This window comes from Pistacia vera, unplaced genomic scaffold, assembly GCF_008641045.1.
Source record: "Pistacia vera cultivar Batoury unplaced genomic scaffold, PisVer_v2 Contig268, whole genome shotgun sequence".
NCBI classification, from domain to species: Eukaryota; Viridiplantae; Streptophyta; class Magnoliopsida; order Sapindales; family Anacardiaceae; genus Pistacia; species Pistacia vera.
The window spans coordinates 499757-521393 of NW_022196077.1; the positions used below are offsets into that span (position 1 = coordinate 499757).

General features: G+C 34.2%; 1 protein-coding gene across 1 annotated transcript; it reads left to right on the forward strand.

Annotated features, from left to right (window-relative positions):
• Nucleotides 1-281: 281 nt before the first annotated feature.
• On the forward strand, nucleotides 282-20798 carry LOC116133266 (organic cation/carnitine transporter 7-like). Its single transcript, XM_031418973.1, has 5 exons — nucleotides 282-755; nucleotides 18056-18293; nucleotides 19359-19869; nucleotides 19983-20185; nucleotides 20455-20798. The coding sequence occupies exons 1-5, from the start codon at nucleotides 487-489 to the stop codon at nucleotides 20671-20673; spliced, it is 1440 nt and encodes a 479-aa protein (XP_031274833.1). The 5' UTR covers nucleotides 282-486; the 3' UTR covers nucleotides 20674-20798.
• The last annotated feature ends 839 nt before the right edge of the window (nucleotides 20799-21637 follow it).

Below are 21637 nucleotides of genomic sequence, written 5' to 3' on the forward strand. Positions count from 1 at the left end.
GTGCTAACAGTATTTATCATGGGATGGCCATTAATAATAGCTAAGCCGAACATGGAGTGTTGAGAAAAAGTAGAAGAGCTAAAATTATTTTTAAATAGTAATTCATAATTTTATTTTTAAAATATAAATTGTTTAATTATATATATTTTAAGTGAAATTCACTTCATTTAATAAAAACATGAGTGGACAAAAAGATTAGAACGATTTCAATTTCATCTAATAAGACGTTTTGGATAAAATATTATTAGATTCTTTTTGTAACATATGTATATATTTATGTAATTAGGTTGGTTTTTTTATTATGATAAGAAACAAAACCTTAATTAATTATATATATTTTGAGTTTGATTCGTCGTCTTTTTCGTACTTACTCCACAGACGGCCAAGCCGTCTCAAATCATGATGAATTCAATCTTTATTTAACTAGGAAGCCTTCAATCCGGGTGATTTTTTTCTTGTTTCTTTCTGTTCAAAATTGTTGTTGAGATGGATGATCAAAGTCCTGTATACACGCTTGATGAAGCACTTAATCATGTAGGGTTTGGGAAGTTTCAAGTTCTCCTTCTCCTTTTTGCTGGAATGGGTTTGGTTGCAGAAGCTATGGAAGTAATGATTCTATCATTCATAGGACCTGCAATTAAGTCAGAGTGGAGACTTTCGTCAGGTCAAGAATCTCTTTTAACCACTGTTGTATTTGGTGGGCTGCTTCTTGGTTCATATTCTTGGGGCTTTATATCTGATAATTATGGTAGAAGGCAGGTTTTTTTTTTTTTTTTTTTCATTTTTATCCTGTATTCCTCTTTGCTGATACTTCTAATCTGCGTCTTATTTTCTTTTTTAAATGTCAACAAGCTTTCAGTGTCAATATTTTGTTGGTTTCTGGTCAATATTCTTATGTATTTTTTCTGATTTTAATTAGAAGTATTTTTAATCTTATTTGGAACTTTCAGGAGCTTTGTTTTGTAATTGAATAGTTTTTTATTTCTGTTTTGTTGTGTAAGTAGAAAAAGCTTTCATTTTTATGTGAAGTTACATATACCATGTAAAGCTTCCATTTAGCATAAGAAATGTACATTTTGAATTCATATGTCATCTTTAGTGAGCAAGAGTGTTTGGATTTTGATTCAGGGATTACTAGCTTAGGGTTAACAAATTTTAGGTAACAGTTATCTTTGTAATCACATATTCCACTCTGGACTGTGATGCTCTGTCCAAGTATGCGTTGTTCTGTTTCATTTTATTTATTATGGATGTGCATGTCTCCAGTTCTTCTAGTTTACTTGTTTACTTTAAAGTTTCTTGTTATCCTTTCAACTGAGGGTATCAATCTTTAGTACAATAGATTACATGTGTGCTTATGTTGAACATAATCTCGGCTTGCATATTGTAACATTCATTCAACTTATTTGGTCCTATCTAATATACATCAAGTTAAGTAGTCACACCAATAAATTTAATGTGAAGCCATCCTATTGAAGATGTAATCTGTAAATCTGATTTCTTTGTTCAAAACTTTATATTTGCTTGATGTTGGAGTCATTTGATGAATGTTACTAATTCCTTTGTGCTTTTGATACATTGGTGAATCTTATTTCTAATTGACTTATTCCATTCCCTTTATAGGAAGGTTTTCTAGGCAAGCTGTGGTGGCTAGTGTGACTGGGTTATTGAGTGCTTTCTCCCCAAACTATATGTTATTGGTGACTCTCCGTGGTTGGTTGGTTTTGGCCTAGGCGCCGGGCCTGTATTCTTAACCTGGTTTTTAGAATTTGCACCTGCTTCCAATAGAGGCATGTGGATGGTTGTCATATCAATTTCTGGACACTAGGAACTATATCTGAGGCTTCACTTGCTTGGGTTTGTCTCTATTTCCTACATCATTTCCTTTTGTTTGGTTGCTTGTGTTTTGAAACCTTATCTTACTTGTAATGAAGCATCTCTATCTCTATCTGTCTATGTACTATCATCAAGGGTATAACTTGTTTGTAGGTATTATTAAGTTTCCAAAATTTTGATCTTTGCTTTTTATTTTATTTAGCTTTGTCAGCAGATTATAATTGGTCTTTTGCTTCCTCTTCATTATCTGTCAGACCATCAGATTGCTTTAAGTTAGGAATTTGGTGTGTGAACTCAACCTGCTTTCCTGGAGGGATCGCTGTTTCTTATTTGTTTGCAAATAGAAACTCTCGATTCATTTGAGTTTGATTTGCCATTGGCATCATTATTGTGTATTAGAAGGAGTCGTTAAAGCAAATTATGTACTTAGCTGTATATAACCCTTTGCATTTATTCATTTTCTTAAAATTCATCCTATATTCTGCTCAATAGCACATAAAATAATTTGATAGTGGTAACCATGCGGGACTGCATTATTTCATATGGAAATATATATTCTTCCTCTCATTATATGACACAGCAGTTGACATCCCTTTCAGTATGAAAAGAAGAAACTAAAGAAAAAATAAATAAGAAAAAGACTCTTTAAGCACAGAACAGAATCACACTGTTGTGTCCCGTCCAAACCCATCAATTGCTTGAAGTACACTTTCTGAAATGCCCTTTCAATGCCGTGGAACCTGTTTTTCTAGAAAAGATTGTGGCTGACAAATGGATAAACTGGTAAACATATTAGCTGCAAATCACGAACTTATCTTCAAGGCGGAAACTAAAGATGCTTAGTATGTTTCAGAAAACCCTCATGAGTAAATTGATATATCTAACATACTATAATGAAAATGCTATTAAATCCTTAATGTATTTATCTTCAGTCATTAATTTGTTGTTCAGAATATGCAAGCTCTCATAAGTTATGGAATTAGTTGAAATGATGTGCTAGTAGTGCATAAGACTCAAAATCTGAAGACTCAGCATAAAACTCAAAATTTGTTTTTATTGCAGTTTATCATGCCAAGATTGAATTGGAGGTGGCTTCTAGCCTTGTCCTCTGTACCCTCATTTGCTGTGCTGCTTTTGTTTGGTCTTGCACCTGAGTCTCCAAGGTATTTATGCTGGCTGGTAGGAGTTCCGATGCTCACCACATTTTGAGAAAGTAGCTCTAAGGAACAGGACAAATCTTCCTTCTGGAATGCTTTTTCCTGATAACATAGACTAGATAATGAATTTGTTATTCCGGAACATAAACCTCTGCTTCCTTCATCTGCAAACAAAATGCCAGAAGTCAATCTGGAGGCTCTCCATTTTTTATGCTTTTATCATCAAGATTAATTAAAACTACCTTACTGCTTTGGGTACTTCTTTGGAAATTCATTCTTATATTTGGGATTGTCTTGCTGACATCGGAGCTAAGTAGCAGGAACTAAATGTGGTTCAACGCTCTTGTTTTTACAAAAAGCCGGATGCAAGTCTATACATTAATGTATTTATCACTACTTGGCAGGTAATGCATCTCTGATATATCTTTTTCTTGTTTTTGTTCCTTATAGTGATCATTGTTAATTACTTTTAACTGTGCGATTGTTATAAAAAATTAACTTAAAAATTCTTTTCCAGAGCTTCCTGGTCTTCTATTATCTGCAGTAATTGTGGACAGATTTGGTCGCAAGATCTCCATGACGATTATGTCTGTTTTGACTTTTATGTTTCTCCTACCGCTGGTTGTCCATCAGCCTGTAACTTTAACAACAGCACTATGTTTGGAGCTCGGATGTTCGCCAATGGAACCTTCACAGTTGCCAGTATCTAGCCCCTGAGGTTTTTTTCCTGGTTTTCTTATTTATGCTCTTCAAGAGGCCCCAGTCTTTTATTTTCTTACTTCTAAGGTCTTGAGATTAATATTGTATCTCCAATTTTTTCTCCAGGTATCAAACTTTTTCACCGTCCCATAAATGAGGATTAGTTTACAACAACATTGCCTGAATAACATTGAAATCCATGTCTTGACATTAATATTGTATGACACCAATATTTTCGCTCCAGTTTCAAACTTTTTACCCCTCCGCCTTTTTTTTGGCAGGTATTCAACATCTGTGAGGGCAAGTGGTTGCGGCATTGCAATGTGCAATGGAAGAATTGGAGGGATGGTATGCCCGCTTGTGGCGGTGGGAATGGTGAGTGGTTGCCATCAAACAGCTGCCATTTTGTGTTGGAGGTTGTAGTTGTTGTTTCAGTAGTATGCATACTGCTCTTCCCATTTGAATCTAGGGACGAGAATTGGCTGACACAGCATAACATGAGGCTTTAATAACATAAATGTAAGTTTTTATGATTATGTTCATCAAACCTGTTCTGCAGTTCAAGCTTCTTAAAGATGTATAACGTGGCTTTATGATGAGCAAATTTGTTTTACAAACCCAATGGTTATATTTGACTTACTGCCAAATTCAATCCATTGAACTTGGAACACACACCCACGCACACATATATATTGAACTAAGAATAAAACAAAAATTTGTATTAAAAATTGTTTCTCTAAATGACGAAAAAATAATATTTAAAGTTTTAAGAGTAAAAGTATATTAATAATATGCTTTCCATTATCTACAAAATATTTTTGTTACTTTAAGTTATTAAAAGAAAATAAAAAAACGATTATGTTGCTTTGCTTGTAAGCAATATATTTTTGGAATGCTTGACAATAAAAAGGTACTAATAAAACTATGTGCACTAACCATGTGTACTAATCTAATGTACTAACATTGGAAATTGAAATTTCCTCCAAAAAAAATTTCAAATTTCCAATGTTAGTACTTGGATTAGTACACATTGGTTAGTGCACATAACATTCTCAAAAGGTATTTTGTTTTAAGTAAACGGCCTTTTTTCACCCCAAGATTTCTTTAATGACACTTTTCAACCCAAAATTTTCAAATATAGTTTTTCCACTCAAAGTTTATATTTTGACTAATCGTCGGCCTATTCTGACTATCTTCACCACTCTACATCATCATCATTTTCTTTCTTGATCATTATTCACAAACCTTTCAAACCTTGCTCTTGTCGACCCTGTCAATCGTCAACACTCGACGATTGTGAACGTGCAACTACTCCTCCTAAGTTAGATTCTGACAAATCTTGACCACTAAAAGACAATCTGCCACCACCAAAAACTCACTGAAATTCTCATTTCAAAAGCTCCAATATCCTATATCAAGTGTTTTCTGTTGGCCACCGAATCAGAAGTGTGTATTATGAACAGTAAACATAATATAGGTTTCGTTTGGTTGCCAATTGGGAATACTACTTTTAGTTTCCCAAAAAGTTAAACATAAAATACCAAAAAACTCATAATATTATTCAACTTTTTTTAACCCCCCTAAATTTGTTAATAATTAAATACTCCTAAATATTTTTTAAAAAATTGTAAAACTCCCAATAATCCACATTTACCAGATTCTGGCCACCACTGTCGAAAAATGACCGATCTGGTAGGATGACGCACTACACTACCGCTAAATCTGGTCAGTAGTGTGCCGATCTAGCCTTTTCCGGCCAGATCTACGGTGGATCTGGCGGAAAAGGCCAGATCTAAGGCCAAAGACTGGCCGTCTGTAACCGTCGGCAACGACGACCATTTGTTGGCCATCGTTGACGAGCAAATACGGCCAGATTTGGCCGTCAATGGCCAAATCTAGCCATAAATCTGGCCTTTGTGCCGATCCACCGTGGATCTGGCCGGAGGAGGCCATATCAAAGCACGACCGCAAGATCCAGCCGGTCGTGCGTCGATACGGTGACTCCGGCCATCTTTCGACAGTGGTGCTACTATCCGATTTGAGGGTGGGTTAGGGTGTTTTTGTTAACTTTTAATGTTTTATTATAGGGGGTATTTTATAAAAAGCCAAATATAGGAGGTATTTTATAATTGTAAATCCTACATCGTAATACCTGTCCAATTTAATTTTTTTTCAAAAGACTTTTCTCAAAAATATAAAATTGTGAACCAAACATGTCATAAACTTTAGGTGAGAAAATGGTATTTTGAAACTTTTTGCATGAGAAAGTGTCTTGAGATAACCTTGGGTGGGAAAAGTTGATTAGTCTTGTTTTTTAATAAAGTGCTACGGCCTATGGCGCATTCAACCAAATCAACATGCACCACATAACCTATACCTATCCACGCAGCGCAGCAACCCATTAAATAATAAATAAAAATCAAAACCCAGATGAGAATTAAACTTCCAGTTCCGACATACCCAGATGGTGTTTTGGGGCACTTAAGTTGGTAGGTAGGGAGTCTTCGGCTTCGTGATTTTTTCTGGTGTTGATGTGATACTATTATTTTGTTTGGATGGGTTATTATATCGAAATATTGAGATGAATTTGTGTAAATTGGATTTCAAATTCAGATTAACTATTACATGTCTCTTAAATTCAGGAAGGATTGCTAGTTTTTTACAATTTAATTTTAACAAGAGTCAAAAGTGTCCTTTGGACAATCATATCATTGACCTGTGGTTGCAATATCTCGTTTTTTAGCCAATAAATGAGTATTAGTATAGCTAAAATACAAACAACAGTCCCCAATGAAGTTTTCTTTTACTATTTTATTTTTACTTATCTATTTCACTATCGCCTTAAAACAAATTCCTTTTCTAAATGCAGGACTGATTCATGAATGTGTTCTCTGTCCATTTGTTTGGTGGTTTCTCACTTTTAATACCTGCAAACCCTCTTGTTTCTTGAAAATTCTATGATTTAGCCATGCTGAATTCAATCTTTATCAACGTGGAAGCCTATAAATGTAGATGTGCTTGTGGGTTTTCATTTTTCAGTGTTGTTGAGATGATGATGAGAGGCTTGTGTCTCGGTTGATGAAGCGTTTACTTATGTGGGGTTTGGAAGTATCAGGTTTGTTGTCTTCTTTATGCCGGGCTTGGATATTTGGCAGAAGCTAGGAAATTATGATTCTGTCTTTCATAGGACCTGCAATTAAGTCAGAGTGGGAACTTTCACCTAGTCAAGAATGACTTTTAACAACTGTTGTATTCGCTGGCTTGCTCTTGGTTCATATTCGTGGGGCTTTATTTCTGATAACTATGGTAGAAGGCATGTTTTTTCACCACATATCCTCTTTGTTCTTTATGCTTGTTGACAATTTAATTGAATTTATATAAGAAGATAAAGGTCATAATCAATCAACTTTTTTTAAATTATTCAGTTATTGCTCTAAACTTATCATTTGTGATGATTATTCAGGTTTTCATTCTTTTGCCTTGGTAAAAGAACATGCTGTGTTCACTTGCTTCTGGAAATTATATCTGCTAATGAATTTTGAAATATTCTTATGGAATGTTTAATCAAATTGAAAATCTTTTCTAAGGTAGTTGAACTTTTAGGGCCTTTTCTAGGTAATCTGAGAGTAGTTCATTTCTTTATTGTTGGAAAGTAGAAGCCATAGATTATTTTGTGAAGGTACTGGTTCCTTGTTGAAATTTCTATTACTCCATTGTCATGATCCCCTATGCTTTTGATTACCTTGGCCAATCTTATTCTGATTTATTTATTCACTTGCCTTTTACGGAAAGGTTTTCTGGTGTAGCTCTGGTGCTAGTGTGACTGGGTTAACGAGTGCTTTCTCCCCAAATTATATAACACTGGTGACTCTTCGTGGTTTGGTTGGTTTCGGACTAGGCGGTGGGTCTGTATTTATCCTGGTTTCTAGAGTTTGTTCCTGCTTCCAATGAGGCATGTGGATGATTGTCATGGAACTTTCTTGGACACTTGGAACAATATTTAGGCTTCACTTGCTTGGGTTTGTTCCTTTATCCTTCATCAGTTCTTTTTCTTTTTCAATCTGAGAGCAGCTTTTGCTCTAGACATATATAAGTTTTTCCAATAGGTTTAGCTTTGTTATCATCATCTGTGTTGTTTCTTGATTAAAATAGGTTTTTGTTCATCTCATTATTGATCAGATTGCTTTCAAGTTTGGAAGTTGGTATATGGACTCTCTGTTTTTCTAGGAGTGACTGTTCTTTCTTTTTTTTTTTTTTTTAATTTCGAATAGAAACTCTTGATTAATATGAATTTAATTTTGTCCTGAGTTGTGTTTTGAAGATCCATTAGTTCCTTGTTACTTTGAGCAATTACTTGTGAAATATGTACTAATGTGATCTATTTGATATTATTTTTGTTAATTCTTGATCAGTTGCAGAGAATCTGATAAATACATTAAGATGTTAATAAAAGATTTTCTTCATGTGGCAAGCATAGGGTAAACTAGAAAGGAAAATTGCTGCCAAGATGCCTATTAATCATAATGAACTCCTTGTGAATTAACTAATCTACTGTAAAGAAATGAATGCTTACAATTTTATATGTGTATAATCTTTCAGTTTGAATTTTGTTTTTCAGAATATGGAACTCTCTTTCATATATGTGTGAATTAGTTGAAGTGATATGGTAGTGACAAAGACTGGAAAGACTGAGCATAAAACTTCAATTTTTTATTTGTTCTTAATTGCAGATTGTCATGCCAAGATTGATTGGAGGTGGCTACTGGCCTTGTCATCCCTGCCATCATTTGCTGTGCTTCTGTTGCATGGTCTTGTTCCAGAGTCTCCAAGTATTTATGTATGCTGTCAAACTGCTGATGCTCATTGTGTTCTGGAGAATATACTCTGAAGATGGGAAAAAACTTCCTTCTGGAATGCTTTTACCTGATAACATTGCTAGACTAGATAATGAATTTCTTTTCCGGAACATAACCCCTGCTCTCTTCATCTGCAAACAAAAACACAATTCAAATCTGGATTCTCTCCAATTTATAGCCTTTTTTCATCAAGATTAATTAGAACTACCTTTCTGCTATGGTACTATTCTTTGCACAGACATTCTTATTATGGGGTTATATTATTGACATCAGAGCTATTTTCAACAAAGTGAATGTGGCTTCAGCACTCTCATTGCAAAATGCAAGGGATGCAGTCTATACATTGAAGTATTTATCACTACTTGGCCGGTAATGCATGTGTATATCCTTCTTGTGTAAGTTCCTTGCAGTCAATGACTGATGATTTTTTAACAACTAACAATTGACATAAATTTCTTTTCTAGAGCTTCCTGGGCTTCTTATACTGCAGTAATATGACAGAGTTGGTCGCAAGATGTCGATGACGTTTTGTCTGTTTTGACTTTCATATTCCTTATACCACTGGTTATCCGCCAGGAGGTCACTTTAACGACTGATTATTATTTGGAGCTCGAATGTTTGTCAATGTTTCTCCCACAGTTGCCTGCATCTACGCCCTAGAGGTTTTCCCTTGGTTTCCTTAAACTCTTTATGTGATCCGATCTTTAATTTTCCTACTCTTTGAGCATCATTGCACATGTTTAACTATTGCTTCAAATAGAAAGGTTTTCTTCTGGACATAAAAATGTAACTTGTATAGAAAATGCAAGATTAAAGTAGCAAGCTTTCATTATATGCACTAATAGATGTTTGAACATATTTATTATTTCGCTTTGTTATCCTCCGTTAAATTGTTTGAATACTTTGCTGTTCCTTTTGCTGTTGGTTTTTATTTTGTAGGTATATCCAACTTCTGTGAGGGCGACTGGTAGTGGCATGCTAATGGAGTGGGAATAGTTGGTGGTTGATTGCCCTCGTGTGCAGTGGCGTTGGTGACTGGTTGCCATCAACCAGCTGCTGTAATTCTCTTGGAGGTTTAACTGTTCTTTCGATTGTATGTGTACTACTGTACCATTTGAAACGAGGGGACGCGAATTGGCTGATACTCTGTAACATAGCTTTGATTTGTTGTCATCTCATTATGTTTAAGTTTTTATGATTATGTTCTCATATCTTAGCTTATATTTGCATTCAAGCTTCATGAAGATTTAATTAGCATATGGGAATGTAATCTATAAATTGTCACCTAAAATGAACCTGGCAAAGTGGTTGGGTCCTAGGTTGACCGGCGGTCAAACCAATGTCTAAAAGTTTGAAATCTACAAAAACACCCCTAATCCATTAGAGTTATAGATTTATGTAAACGTTTAACAACCCCATTTATTTCCAAATTAGCCTTAATGTTCATGTTATCCCTAATTTATTATAGACTAGTTTTACTTCTTCTTTTTCATGAGATCGTTATTATAGCATAAAATCGTACAGGAAGTTTTTACCAATATCAAAGGTGTCACCAAATTTAACGTATTAAATAAACAGAAGATGCTAATACAGTACAACATTTCATCACAAAGAAATTTAAGTGCTAGCAATCAATGAAGCTAGCTTAAAGATACAACCGGATAATATAATATTTATAAAAAGAAAAGAAAAAAACCATAGAATTTAACAGATAGATGTATAGAGTTGTATTATTTTTGTTTTTCATAAATTCCATCTTCATTGTTTAAAAAAGGTAATATATAAACTCATGAAAGGGAGTACGTATATTTTAAATTAAATTTCCATGATGAATATGGGAAATATGAGATTTTCGGAATAATAATACAATGATTTGTCTTGTCAATGAAATTTTTATAATGTGTTAAGGATAAAATTGTTATTATAATAAGAATAACAAGAGGGGTCTAATAAGATTATTTTATGGGGTGCCAATAGTATCATTCTATAAGAAATGAGATATAACTCCCAAACCTGCCCAAAATCAAAGGAATCGGAACCGGAATCGGAATTGGCTGGTTCCTTTGATTTGGAACTAGAACCGTAGGTTCTGGTTCCAGGTACCCTGAAAAATATCAATTACCCACCTTTTTTTTAAATAACAAATAAACCCTTATAAAATTATAATTACACCCCTAACAATTAAGTGCAAAACATTAAATAATTTGTTTATATTTACTTGATGTTCGATACTTGATTATAGTACAGTAAAACCTCTCTATAGTGATACTCTATATAGGAATAAACTCTATATAGTCATAAAAAATTTTATTCCCAATTTGGGATAGTTATAAATAAGAATAAAAACTCTACATTGTAATAAATTATAATTTTTCTAATTCCCGTCTTAAGGAAAGTTACCTTCACATAGTAATAATTATCTGTATATTGGAAAAAAAAAAAATGGTATGTTACATTAAAGGTTTAAGATGAAATAAAATATTTATTTGAAGTTGTTTAAGACAATAATTTATGCTTTAGAGTTGTTATTATATCTTTTAACTTGCGGGTACATTACTCGTTAGCATGAATATTATCTTGTTAAAGCCAAAACATTTCTAGCTTCTCAAGCATGTTTAGAGCTTCTTGACATGAAACTTTTTGTATTTCCGTACTATCATCCTCATAATTATTTCTTTTATCTTCTTGTTTAATTGTAGAAATGATTTCTTTTTTTGTTAAAGCATACATAACTTGTTACTCATTTGGATGATTAAAGAAGACATTAATATTCATTCGATTAATATAGTGAAGTTTTCGAATCTATTCACTCAATTCTACAATGACTCTTTGATTCTCCTCATCCACTTCATTTGTAACTTGCAATTCATCGGCATCGGGGGTCCTAATTTTGTAATGCTTAAAACAATTGATAATTGTCTGTGGCTTCACGTCAATTGCCATACAGTAACTGCATTTACAATTCCATCAAGGATAATTATCTTTGTTGGTTTCAAAATACGATCTTTTATCATTTTCAAAAGTAGGCAATTGAAGCGCTGAATTAAAACTTTAATATTATTAAAACATGAATTGAAATCCTAATATTGTACTACTAAAACATGAATTATGAAATAAGAAATTTTTTTAACTACATCTCTGTTGAGTTATAACTTTCTCATAATAATAAAATTAGGTAGTCCCATCATTATGATTATAGAGAGGTTTTATTGTGTTTAATTGTTTGTTTTCACCGATAATAAATATTTAAAAACTATTATTTAACGTAAATATCTTAATATATATTAATTTCTTAATCAAGTAATAAGTGAAACTTAAATATTAATAAAAGTATTTTTAAAAACTGATTTTTTAATGAAAATTAATAAAACTTTTGATACTAAGATGAAAAAACCAAAATTTTCTTATATATTTAAATAGGTAATACCGACATCTGTGAGGGCAAGTGGTTGCGGCATTGCAAGTGCAATGGGAAGAATTGGGGATGGTATGCCCGCGTGTCGGTGGAATGGTGAGTGTTGCCATCAAACAGCTGCCATATTGTGTTGGAGGTTGTAGTTGTTGTTTCAGTAGTATGCTACTGCTCTTCCCATTTGAATCTAAGGACGAGAATTGGCTGACACAGCATAACATGAGGCTTTAATAACATAAATGTAAGTTTTATGATTTATGTTCATCAAACCTGATTCTGCAGTTCAAGCTTCTAAAGATTAACGTGGCTTTATGATGAGCAAATTTGTTTTACAAACAATGGTTATATTTGACTTACTGCAAATTCAAATCCATTGAACTTGGAACACACACACACGCACACATATATATTGAACTAAGATAAACAAAAATTTGTATTAAAAAATGTTTCTCTAAATGACGAAAAAAAAATATATAAAGTTTTAGAGTAAAAGTATATTAATAATATGCTTTCCATTATCTACAAAATATTTTGTTACTTTAAGTTATTAAAAGAAAAATAAAAAACGATTATGTTGCTTTGCTTGTAAGCAATATATTTTTGGAATGCTTGACAAAAGTAAAAAGGTACTAATAACTATGTCCCTAACCAATGTGTACTAATCTAAGTACTAACATTGGAAATTTGAAATTTCCTCCAAAAAAAATTTCAAATTTCCAATGTTAGTACTTGGATTAGTACACATTGGTTAGTGACATACATTACTCAAAAGGTATTTTGTTTTAGAGTAAACGGCCTTTTTTCACCCAAGATTTGCTTTAATGACCTTTCAACCCAAAAGTTTCAAAATATAGTTTTTCCACTCAAAGTTTATATTTTGACTAATCGTCGGCCTATTCTGACATCTTCACCCACTCACATCATCATCATTTTCTTTCTGATCATTATTCACAAAACCTTTCAAACCTGCTCTTGTCGACCCTGTCAATCGTCAACACTCGAGCGATTTGTGAAACGTGCAACACTCCTCCTAAGTTGATTCTGACAAATCTTGACCACTAAAAGACAATCTGCCACCACCAAAAACTCACTGAAATTCTCATTTCAAAAGCTCCAAATCCATATCAAGTTTTTTTTCTGTTGGCCACCGAATCAGAATGTGTATTATGAACAGTAAACATAATATAGGTTTCGTTTGGTTGCCAATTGGAATACTACTTTTAGTATTCCCAAAAAGTTAACAATAAAATACCAAAAACTCAATATTTATTCAACTTTTTTTAAACCCCCTAAATTGTTAATTTAATTAAATACTCCTAAATATTTTTTAAAAATTGTAAAACATCCCAATAATCCACATTTACCAGATTCTGGCCACCACTGTCGAAAAATGACCGGAATCTGGTAGGATGACGCACTACCGGCTAAATCTGGTCAGTAGTGTGCCGATCTAGCCTTTCCGGCCAGATCTACGTGGATCTGGCTGGAAAGGCCAGATCTAGGCCAAAGATCTGGCCGTCTGTAACCATCGGCAACGACACCATTGTTGCCATCGTTGACAGCAAATACGGCCAGATTTGGCCGTCAATGGCCAAATCTAGCCATAAATCTGGCCTTTGTCGGCCAGATCCACCGTGGATCTGGCCGAGGAGGCCTATCAAAGCACACCGGCGCAAGATCCAGCCGGTCGTGCGTCGATACGGTGACTCCGGCCATCTTTCGACAGTGGTGGCTGACTATCCGTATTTGAGGTGGGTTAAGGGTGTTTTTGTTAACTTTTAATGTTTTATTATAGGGGGTATTTATAAAAAGCCATATAGGAGGTATTTTATAATTTGTAAATCCTACATCGTAATACCTGTCCAATTTAATTTTTTTTCAAAAGACTTTTCTCAAAAATAAAATTGTGAACACACATAGTCATAAACTTTAGGTGAGAAATGGTATTTTGAAACTTTTTGCTGATGAGAAAGTGTCATTGAGATAAACCTTGGGTGGGAAAAGTTGATTAGTCTTTGTTTTTATAATAAAGTGCTACGGCATGGCGCATTCAACCAAATCACATGCACCACATAACCTATACCTATCCACGCAGCGACAGCAACCCTTAAATAATAAAATAAAATCAAAACCCAGATGAGAATTTAAACTTCCGATTCCGACATACCCAGTGGTGTTTTGGGGCACTTAAGTTGGTAGGTAGGGAGTCTTCGGCTTCGTGATTGTTTCTGGTGGTGATGTGATACTTTTTTTGTTTGGATGGGTTATTATATCGAAATATTGAGATGAATTTGTGTAAATTGGATTTCAAATATTCAGATTAACTATTACATGTCTCTTAATTCAAGATGATTGCTAGTTTTTTACAATTTAATTTTAACAGAGTCAAAAGTGTCCATTTGGACAATCATATCATTGACCTGTGGTTGCAATATCTCTGTTTTTTAGCCAATAATGGTATTAGTATAGCTTAATAAAAACAAAACATGTCCCCAATGAAGTTTTCTTTACTATTTTTATTTTACTTATCTATTTCACTATCGCCTTAAAACAAATTCCTTGTCTATAATCAGGACTGATATCATGAATGTTTCTCTGTCCAATTTGTTTGGTGGTTTCTCACTTTTAATACCTGCAAACCCTCTTGTTTCTTGAAAATCTATGATTTAGCCATGCTGAATTCAATCTTTATTCAACGTGGAAGCCTATAAATGTAGATGTGCGTGTGGTATTTTTCATTTTTCAAGTGTTGTTGAGATGGATGATGAGATGCTTGTGTCCTCGGTTGATGAAGCGTTACTTATGTGGGGTTTGGGAAGTCAGGTTGTTGTTCTTCTTTATGCCGGGCTTGGATATTGGCAGAAGCTATGGAAATTATGATCTGTCTTTCATAGACCTGCAATTAAGTCAGAGTGGAGACTTTCACCTAGTCAAGAATGACTTTAACAACTGTTGTATTCGCTGGCTTGCTTCTTGGTTCAATTCGTGGGGCTTTATTTCTGATAACTATGGTAGAAGGCATGTTTTTTCACCCATAATCTCTTTGTTCTTTATGCTTTGTTGACAATTTAATTGATATTTATATAAGAAGATAAAGGTCTAATCAATCAACTTTTTTAAATTATTGTGTATTGCTTCAAACTTATCAGTTTGTATGAGTATTCAGGTTTTCATTCTTTTGCCTTGGTAAAGACCATGCTGTGTTCACTTGCTTCTGGAAATTAAAATCTGCTAATGAATTTTGAAATATTCTTATGGAATTGTTTAATCAGAATTGAAATCTTTTCTAAGGTAGTTGAACTTTTAGGGCCTTTTCTAGGTAATCTGAGAGTAGTTCATTTCTTTATTGTTGGGAAAGTAGAACACCATAGATTATTTTGTGAAGGTACTGGTTCCTTGTTGAAATTTCTATTACTCCATTGTCAGTGATCCCCTATGCTTTTGATTACCTTGGCCAATCTTATTCTGATTTTTATTTCACTTGCCTTTTACAGGAAAGTTTTTCTTGGTGTAGCTCTGGTTGCTATGTGACTGGGTTAACGAGTGCTTTCTCCCCAAATTATAAACACTGTTGACTCTTCGTGGTTTGGTTGGTTTCGGACTAGGCGGTGGGTCTGTATTGTATCCTGGTTTCTAGAGTTTGTTCCTGCTTCCAATAGAGGCATGTGGATGATTGTCATGGAACTTTCTTGGACACTTGGAACAATATTTGAGGCTTCACTGCTTGGTTTGTTCCTTTATCCTTCATCATTTCTTTTTTTTTTTCAATCTGAGAGCAGCTATTGCTCTAGACATATATAAGTTTTTCCAAAATAGGTTTAGCTTTGTTATCATCATCTGTTGTTGTTTCTTGATTAAAATAGGTTTTTGTTCATCTTCATTATTGATCAGATTGCTTTCAAGTTTGGAAAGTTGGTATATGGACTCTCTGTTTTTCTAGGAGTGACTGTTCTTTCTTTTTTTTTTTTTTAATTTCGAATAGAAACCTGGATTAATAGAATTTAATTTTGTCCTGAAGTTGTGTTTTGAAGATGCCATTAGTTTCCTGTTACTTTGAAGCAATTACTTGTGAAATTATGTACTAATGTGATCTATTTGATATTTTTTTGTTAATTCTTGATCAGTTGCGAGATCTGAAAATACTTAAATGTTAAAAAGATTTTCTTCATGTGGCAAGCATAGGGGTAAACTAGAAAGAAAATTGCTGCCAAGGCCTATTAATCATAATGAACCTTGTGAATTTAACTAATTACTGAAAGAAAATGAATGCTTCAATTTTAATATGTGTATATCTTTCAGTTTGAATTTTGTTTTTCAGAATATGGAACTTCTTTCATATATTGTGGAATTAGTTGAAGTGATATGGTAGTGACAAGACTGGAAAGACTGAGCATAAAACTCAATTTTTTATTTGTTCTTAATTGCAGATTGTCATGCCAAGATTGAATTGGAGGTGGCTACTGGCCTTGTCATCCCTGCCATCATTTGCTGTGCTTCTGTTGCATGGTCTTGTTCCAGAGTCTCCAAGTATTTATGTATGGCTGGTCAAACTGCTGATCCTCATGTGTTCTGGAGAATATAGCTCTGAAGAATGGAAAAAACTTCCTTCTGGAATGCTTTTACCTGATAACATTGCTAGACTAGATAATGAATTTTCTTGTTCCGGAACTAAACCCTGCTCTCTTCATCTGCAAACAAAAACACACAATTCAATCTGGATTCTCTCCAATTTATAGCCTTTTTCATCAGATTAATTAGAACTACCTTTCTGCTATGGGTACTATTTTGCAAGACATTCTTATATTATGGGGTTATATTATTGACATCAGAGCTAAGTGTCAGCAAAGTGAATGTGGCTTAGCACTCTCATTGCAAAATGCAAGGGATGCAAGTCTATACATTGAAGTATTTATCACTAGCTTGGCCGGTATGCATGTGTTATATCCGCTTCTTGTGTAAGTTCCTTGCAGTCAATGACTGATGATTTTTTACAACTAACAATTGACATAAATTTCTTTTCTAGAGCTCCTGGCGTCTTATATCTGCGTAATTTGGCCAGAGTTGGTCGCAAGATGTCGATCGTTTTGTCTGTTTTGACTTTCATATTCCTTATACCACTGGTTATCCGCCAAGGTCCCTTTAACGACGGATTATATTGGGAGCTCGAATGTTTGTCAATGGTTCTTCCACAGTTGCCTGCATCTAGCCCTAGAGGTTTTCCCTTGGTTTCCTTAAACTCTTTATGTGATCCGATCTTTAATTTTCCTACTCTTTGAGCATCATTGCACATGTTTACATATTGACTTCAAATAGAAAGGTTTTCTTCTGGACTAAAAAATGTAACTTGTATAGAAAATGCAAGATTAAAGTAGCAAGCTTTCATGTATTGCACTAATAAGATGTTTGAACATATTTATATTTCGCTTTGTTAATCCTCCGTTAAGATTGTTTGAATAGCTTTGCTGTTCCTTTGCTGTTGGGTTTTTATTTTTGTAGGTATATCCACTTCTGTGAGGGCGACTGTGTAGTGGCATTGCTAATGGAGTGGAATAGTTGTGGTGTGATATGCCCTCTCGTGGCAGTGGCGTTGGTGACTGGTTGCCATCAACCAGCTGCTGTATTCTCTTGGAGTTTTAACTGTTCTTTCGATTGTATGTGTACTACTGTTACCATTTGAAACGAGGGGACGCGAATTGGCTGATACTCTGTAACATAGCTTTGATTTTTGTATCTCTTTATGTTAAGTTTTTATGATATGTTCATCAATTAGCTTATATTTGCAATTCAAGCTTCATGAAGATTAATTAGCATAGGGAATGTAATCTATAAATTGTCATCTAAAATGAACCTGGCAAAGTGGTTGGTCCTAGGTTGACCGGCGGGTCAACCAATGTCTAAAAGTTTGAAATCTAACAAAAACACCCCTAATCCATTAGAGTTATAGATTTATGTAAACGTTTAAGCAACCCCTTAGTTCAAAATTAGCCTTATATGCTTGATGTTGGAGTCATTTGATGAATGTTACTAATTCCTTTGTGCTTTTGATACATTGGTGAATCTTATTTCTAATTGACTTATTCCATTTCCCTTTACAGGAAAGGTTTTCTAGGCATAGCTGTGGTGGCTAGTGTGACTGGGTTATTGAGTGCTTTCTCCCCAAACTATATGTTATTGATGACTCTCCGTGGTTTGGTTGGTTTTGGCCTAGGCGCCGGGCCTGTATTCTTAACCTGGTTTTTAGAATTTGCACCTGCTTCCAATAGAGGCATGTGGATGGTTGTCATATCAATTTTCTGGACACTAGGAACTATATCTGAGGCTTCACTTGCTTGGGTTTGTCTCTATTTCCTACATCATTTCCTTTTGTTTGGTTGCTTGTGTTTTGAAACCTTATCTTACTTGTAATGAAGCATCTCTATCTCTATCTGTCTATGTTTACTATCATCAAGGGTATAACTTGTTTGTAGGTATTATTAAGTTTCCAAAATTTTGATCTTTGCTTTTTTATTTTATTTAGCTTTGTCAGCAGATTATAATTGGTCTTTTGCTTCCTCTTCATTATCTGTCAGACCATCAGATTGCTTTAAGTTAGGAATTTGGTGTGTGAACTCAACCTGCTTTCCTGGGAGGGATCGCTGTTTCTTATTTGTTTGCAAATAGAAAACTCTCGATTCATTTGAGTTTGATTTGCCATTGGCATCATTAATTGTGTATTAGAAGGAAGTCGTTAAAGCAAATTATGTACTTAGCTGTATATAACCCTTTGCATTTATTCATTTTCTTAAAATTCATCCTATATTCTGCTCAATAGCACATAAAATATAATTTGATAGTGGTAACCATGCGGGACTGCATTATTTCATATGGAAATATATATTCTTCCTCTCATTATATGACACAGCAGTTGACATCCCTTTCAGTATGAAAAGAAAGAAACTAAAAGAAAAAAATAAATAAGGAAAAAAGACTCTTTAAGCACAGAACAGAATCACACTGTTGTGTCCCGTCCAAACCCATCAAGTTGCTTGAAGTACACTTTCTGAAATGACCTTTCAATGCCGTGGAACCTTGGTTTTCTAGAAAAGATTGTGGCTGACAAATGGATAAACTGGTAAACATATTAGCTGCAAATCACGAACTTATCTTCAAGGCAGGAAACTAAAGATGCTTAGTAGTGTTCAGAAAACCCTCATGAGTAAATTGATAATCTAACATACTATAATGAAATGAATGCTATTAAATCCTTAATGTATGTATCTTCAGTCAGATTAATTTCGTTGTTCAGAATATGCAAGCTCTCATAAGTTATGGAATTAGTTGAAATGATGTGCTAGTAGTGCATAAGACTCAAAATCTTGAAGACTCAGCACAAAACTCAAAATTTTGTTTTTATTGCAGGTTATCATGCCAAGATTGAATTGGAGGTGGCTTCTAGCCTTGTCCTCTGTACCCTCATTTGCTGTGCTGCTTTTGTTTGGTCTTGCACCTGAGTCTCCAAGGTATTTATGCATGGCTGGTAGGAGTTCCGACGCTCACCACATTTTGGAGAAAGTAGCTCTAAGGAACAGGACAAATCTTCCTTCTGGAATGCTTTTTCCTGATAACAATAGACTAGATAATGAATTTGTTATTCCGGAACATAAACCTCTGCTTCCTTCATCTGCAAACAAAATGCCAGAAGTCAAATCTGGAGGCTCTCCATTTTTTATGCTTTTATCATCAAGATTAATTAAAACTACCTTACTGCTTTGGGTACTATTCTTTGGAAATTCATTCTTATATTATGGGATTGTCTTGCTGACATCGGAGCTAAGTAGCAGGGAAACTAAATGTGGTTCAACGCTCTTGTTTTTACAAAAAGCCGAGGATGCAAGTCTATACATTAATGTATTTATCACTAGCTTGGCAGGTAATGCATCTCTGATATATCTTTTTCTTGTTTTTGTTCCTTATAGTGATCATTGTTAATTACTTTTAACTGTGCGATTGTTATAAAAAATTAACTTAAAAATTCTTTTCCAGAGCTTCCTGGTCTTCTATTATCTGCAGTAATTGTGGACAGAGTTGGTCGCAAGATCTCCATGACGATTATGTCTGTTTTGACTTTTATGTTTCTCCTACCGCTGGTTGTCCATCAGCCTGTAACTTTAACAACAGCACTATTGTTTAGAGCTCGGATGTTCGCCAATGGAACCTTCACAGTTGCCAGTATCTATGCCCCTGAGGTTTTTTTCCTGGTTTTCTTATTTATGCTCTTCAAGAGGCCCCAGTCTTTTATTTTCTTACTTCTAATGTCTTGAGATTAATATTGTATGACTCCAATATTTTTTCTCCAGGTATCAAACTTTTTACACCGTCCCATAAATGAGGATTAGTTTACAACAACAGTGCCTGAATAACATTGAAATCCAATGTCTTGACATTAATATTGTATGACACCAATATTTTCGCTCCAGTTATCAAACTTTTTACCCCTCCGCCTTTTTTTTGGCAGGTATATCCAACATCTGTGAGGGCAAGTGGTTGCGGCATTGCAAGTGCAATGGGAAGAATTGGAGGGATGGTATGCCCGCTTGTGGCGGTGGGAATGGTGAGTGGTTGCCATCAAACAGCTGCCATATTTGTGTTGGAGGTTGTAGTTGTTGTTTCAGTAGTATGCATACTGCTCTTCCCATTTGAATCTAAGGGACGAGAATTGGCTGACACAGCATAACATAAGGCTTTAATAACATAAATGTAAGTTTTTATGATTATGTTCATCAAACCTGATCCTGCAATTCAAGCTTCTTAAAGATGTATAACGTGGCTTTATGATGAGCAAATTTGTTTTACAAACCAATGGTTATATTTGACTTACTGCCAAATTCAAATTCATTGAACTTGGAACACACACACACAGACACACACACACACATATATATATTGAACTAAGAATAAAACAAAAATTTGTATTAAAAAATTGTTTCTCTAAATGACGAAAAAAATAATATTTAAAGTTTTAAGAGTAAAAGTATATTAATAATATGCTTTCCATTATCTACAAAATATTTTTGTTACTTTAAGTTATTAAAAAGAAAATAAAAAACGATTATGTTGCTTTGCTTGTAAGCAATATATTTTTGGAATGCTTGACAAGAAGTAAAAAGGTACTAATAAAACTATGTGCACTAACCAATGTGTACTAATCTAAGTACTAACATTGGAAATTTGAAATTTCCTCCAAAAAAAATTTCAAATTTCCAATGTTAGTACTTGGATTAGTACACATTGGTTAGTGCACATAACATTACTCAAAAGGTATTTTGTTTTAGAGTAAACGGCCTTTTTTCACCCAAGATTTGCTTTAATGACACTTTTCAACCCAAAAAGTTTCAAAATATAGTTTTTCCACTCAAAGTTTATATTTTGACTAATCGTCGGCCTATTCTGACATCTTCACCACTCTACATCATCATCATTTTCTTTCTTGATCATTATTCACAAAACCTTTCAAACCTTGCTCTTGTCGACCCTGTCAATCGTCAACACTCGAGCGATTTGTGAAACGTGCAACTACTCCTCCTAAGTTAGATTCTGACAAATCTTGACCACTAAAAGACAATCTGCCACCACCAAAAAACTCACTGAAATTCTCATTTCAAAAGCTCCAATATCCTATATCAAGTTTGTTTTCTGTT

Coding starts and splice junctions, on each gene's coding strand:
- LOC116133266 (XM_031418973.1), top strand. CDS start 487: ATGGATGATCAAAGTCCTGTATACACGCTTGATGAAGCACTTAATCAT. Junction 19,870..19,982: donor ATTTATCACTAGCTTGGCAG/GTAATGCATCTC, acceptor ATTCTTTTCCAG/AGCTTCCTGGTCTTCTATTA. Junction 20,186..20,454: donor CCAGTATCTATGCCCCTGAG/GTTTTTTTCCTG, acceptor TTTTTTTGGCAG/GTATATCCAACATCTGTGAG.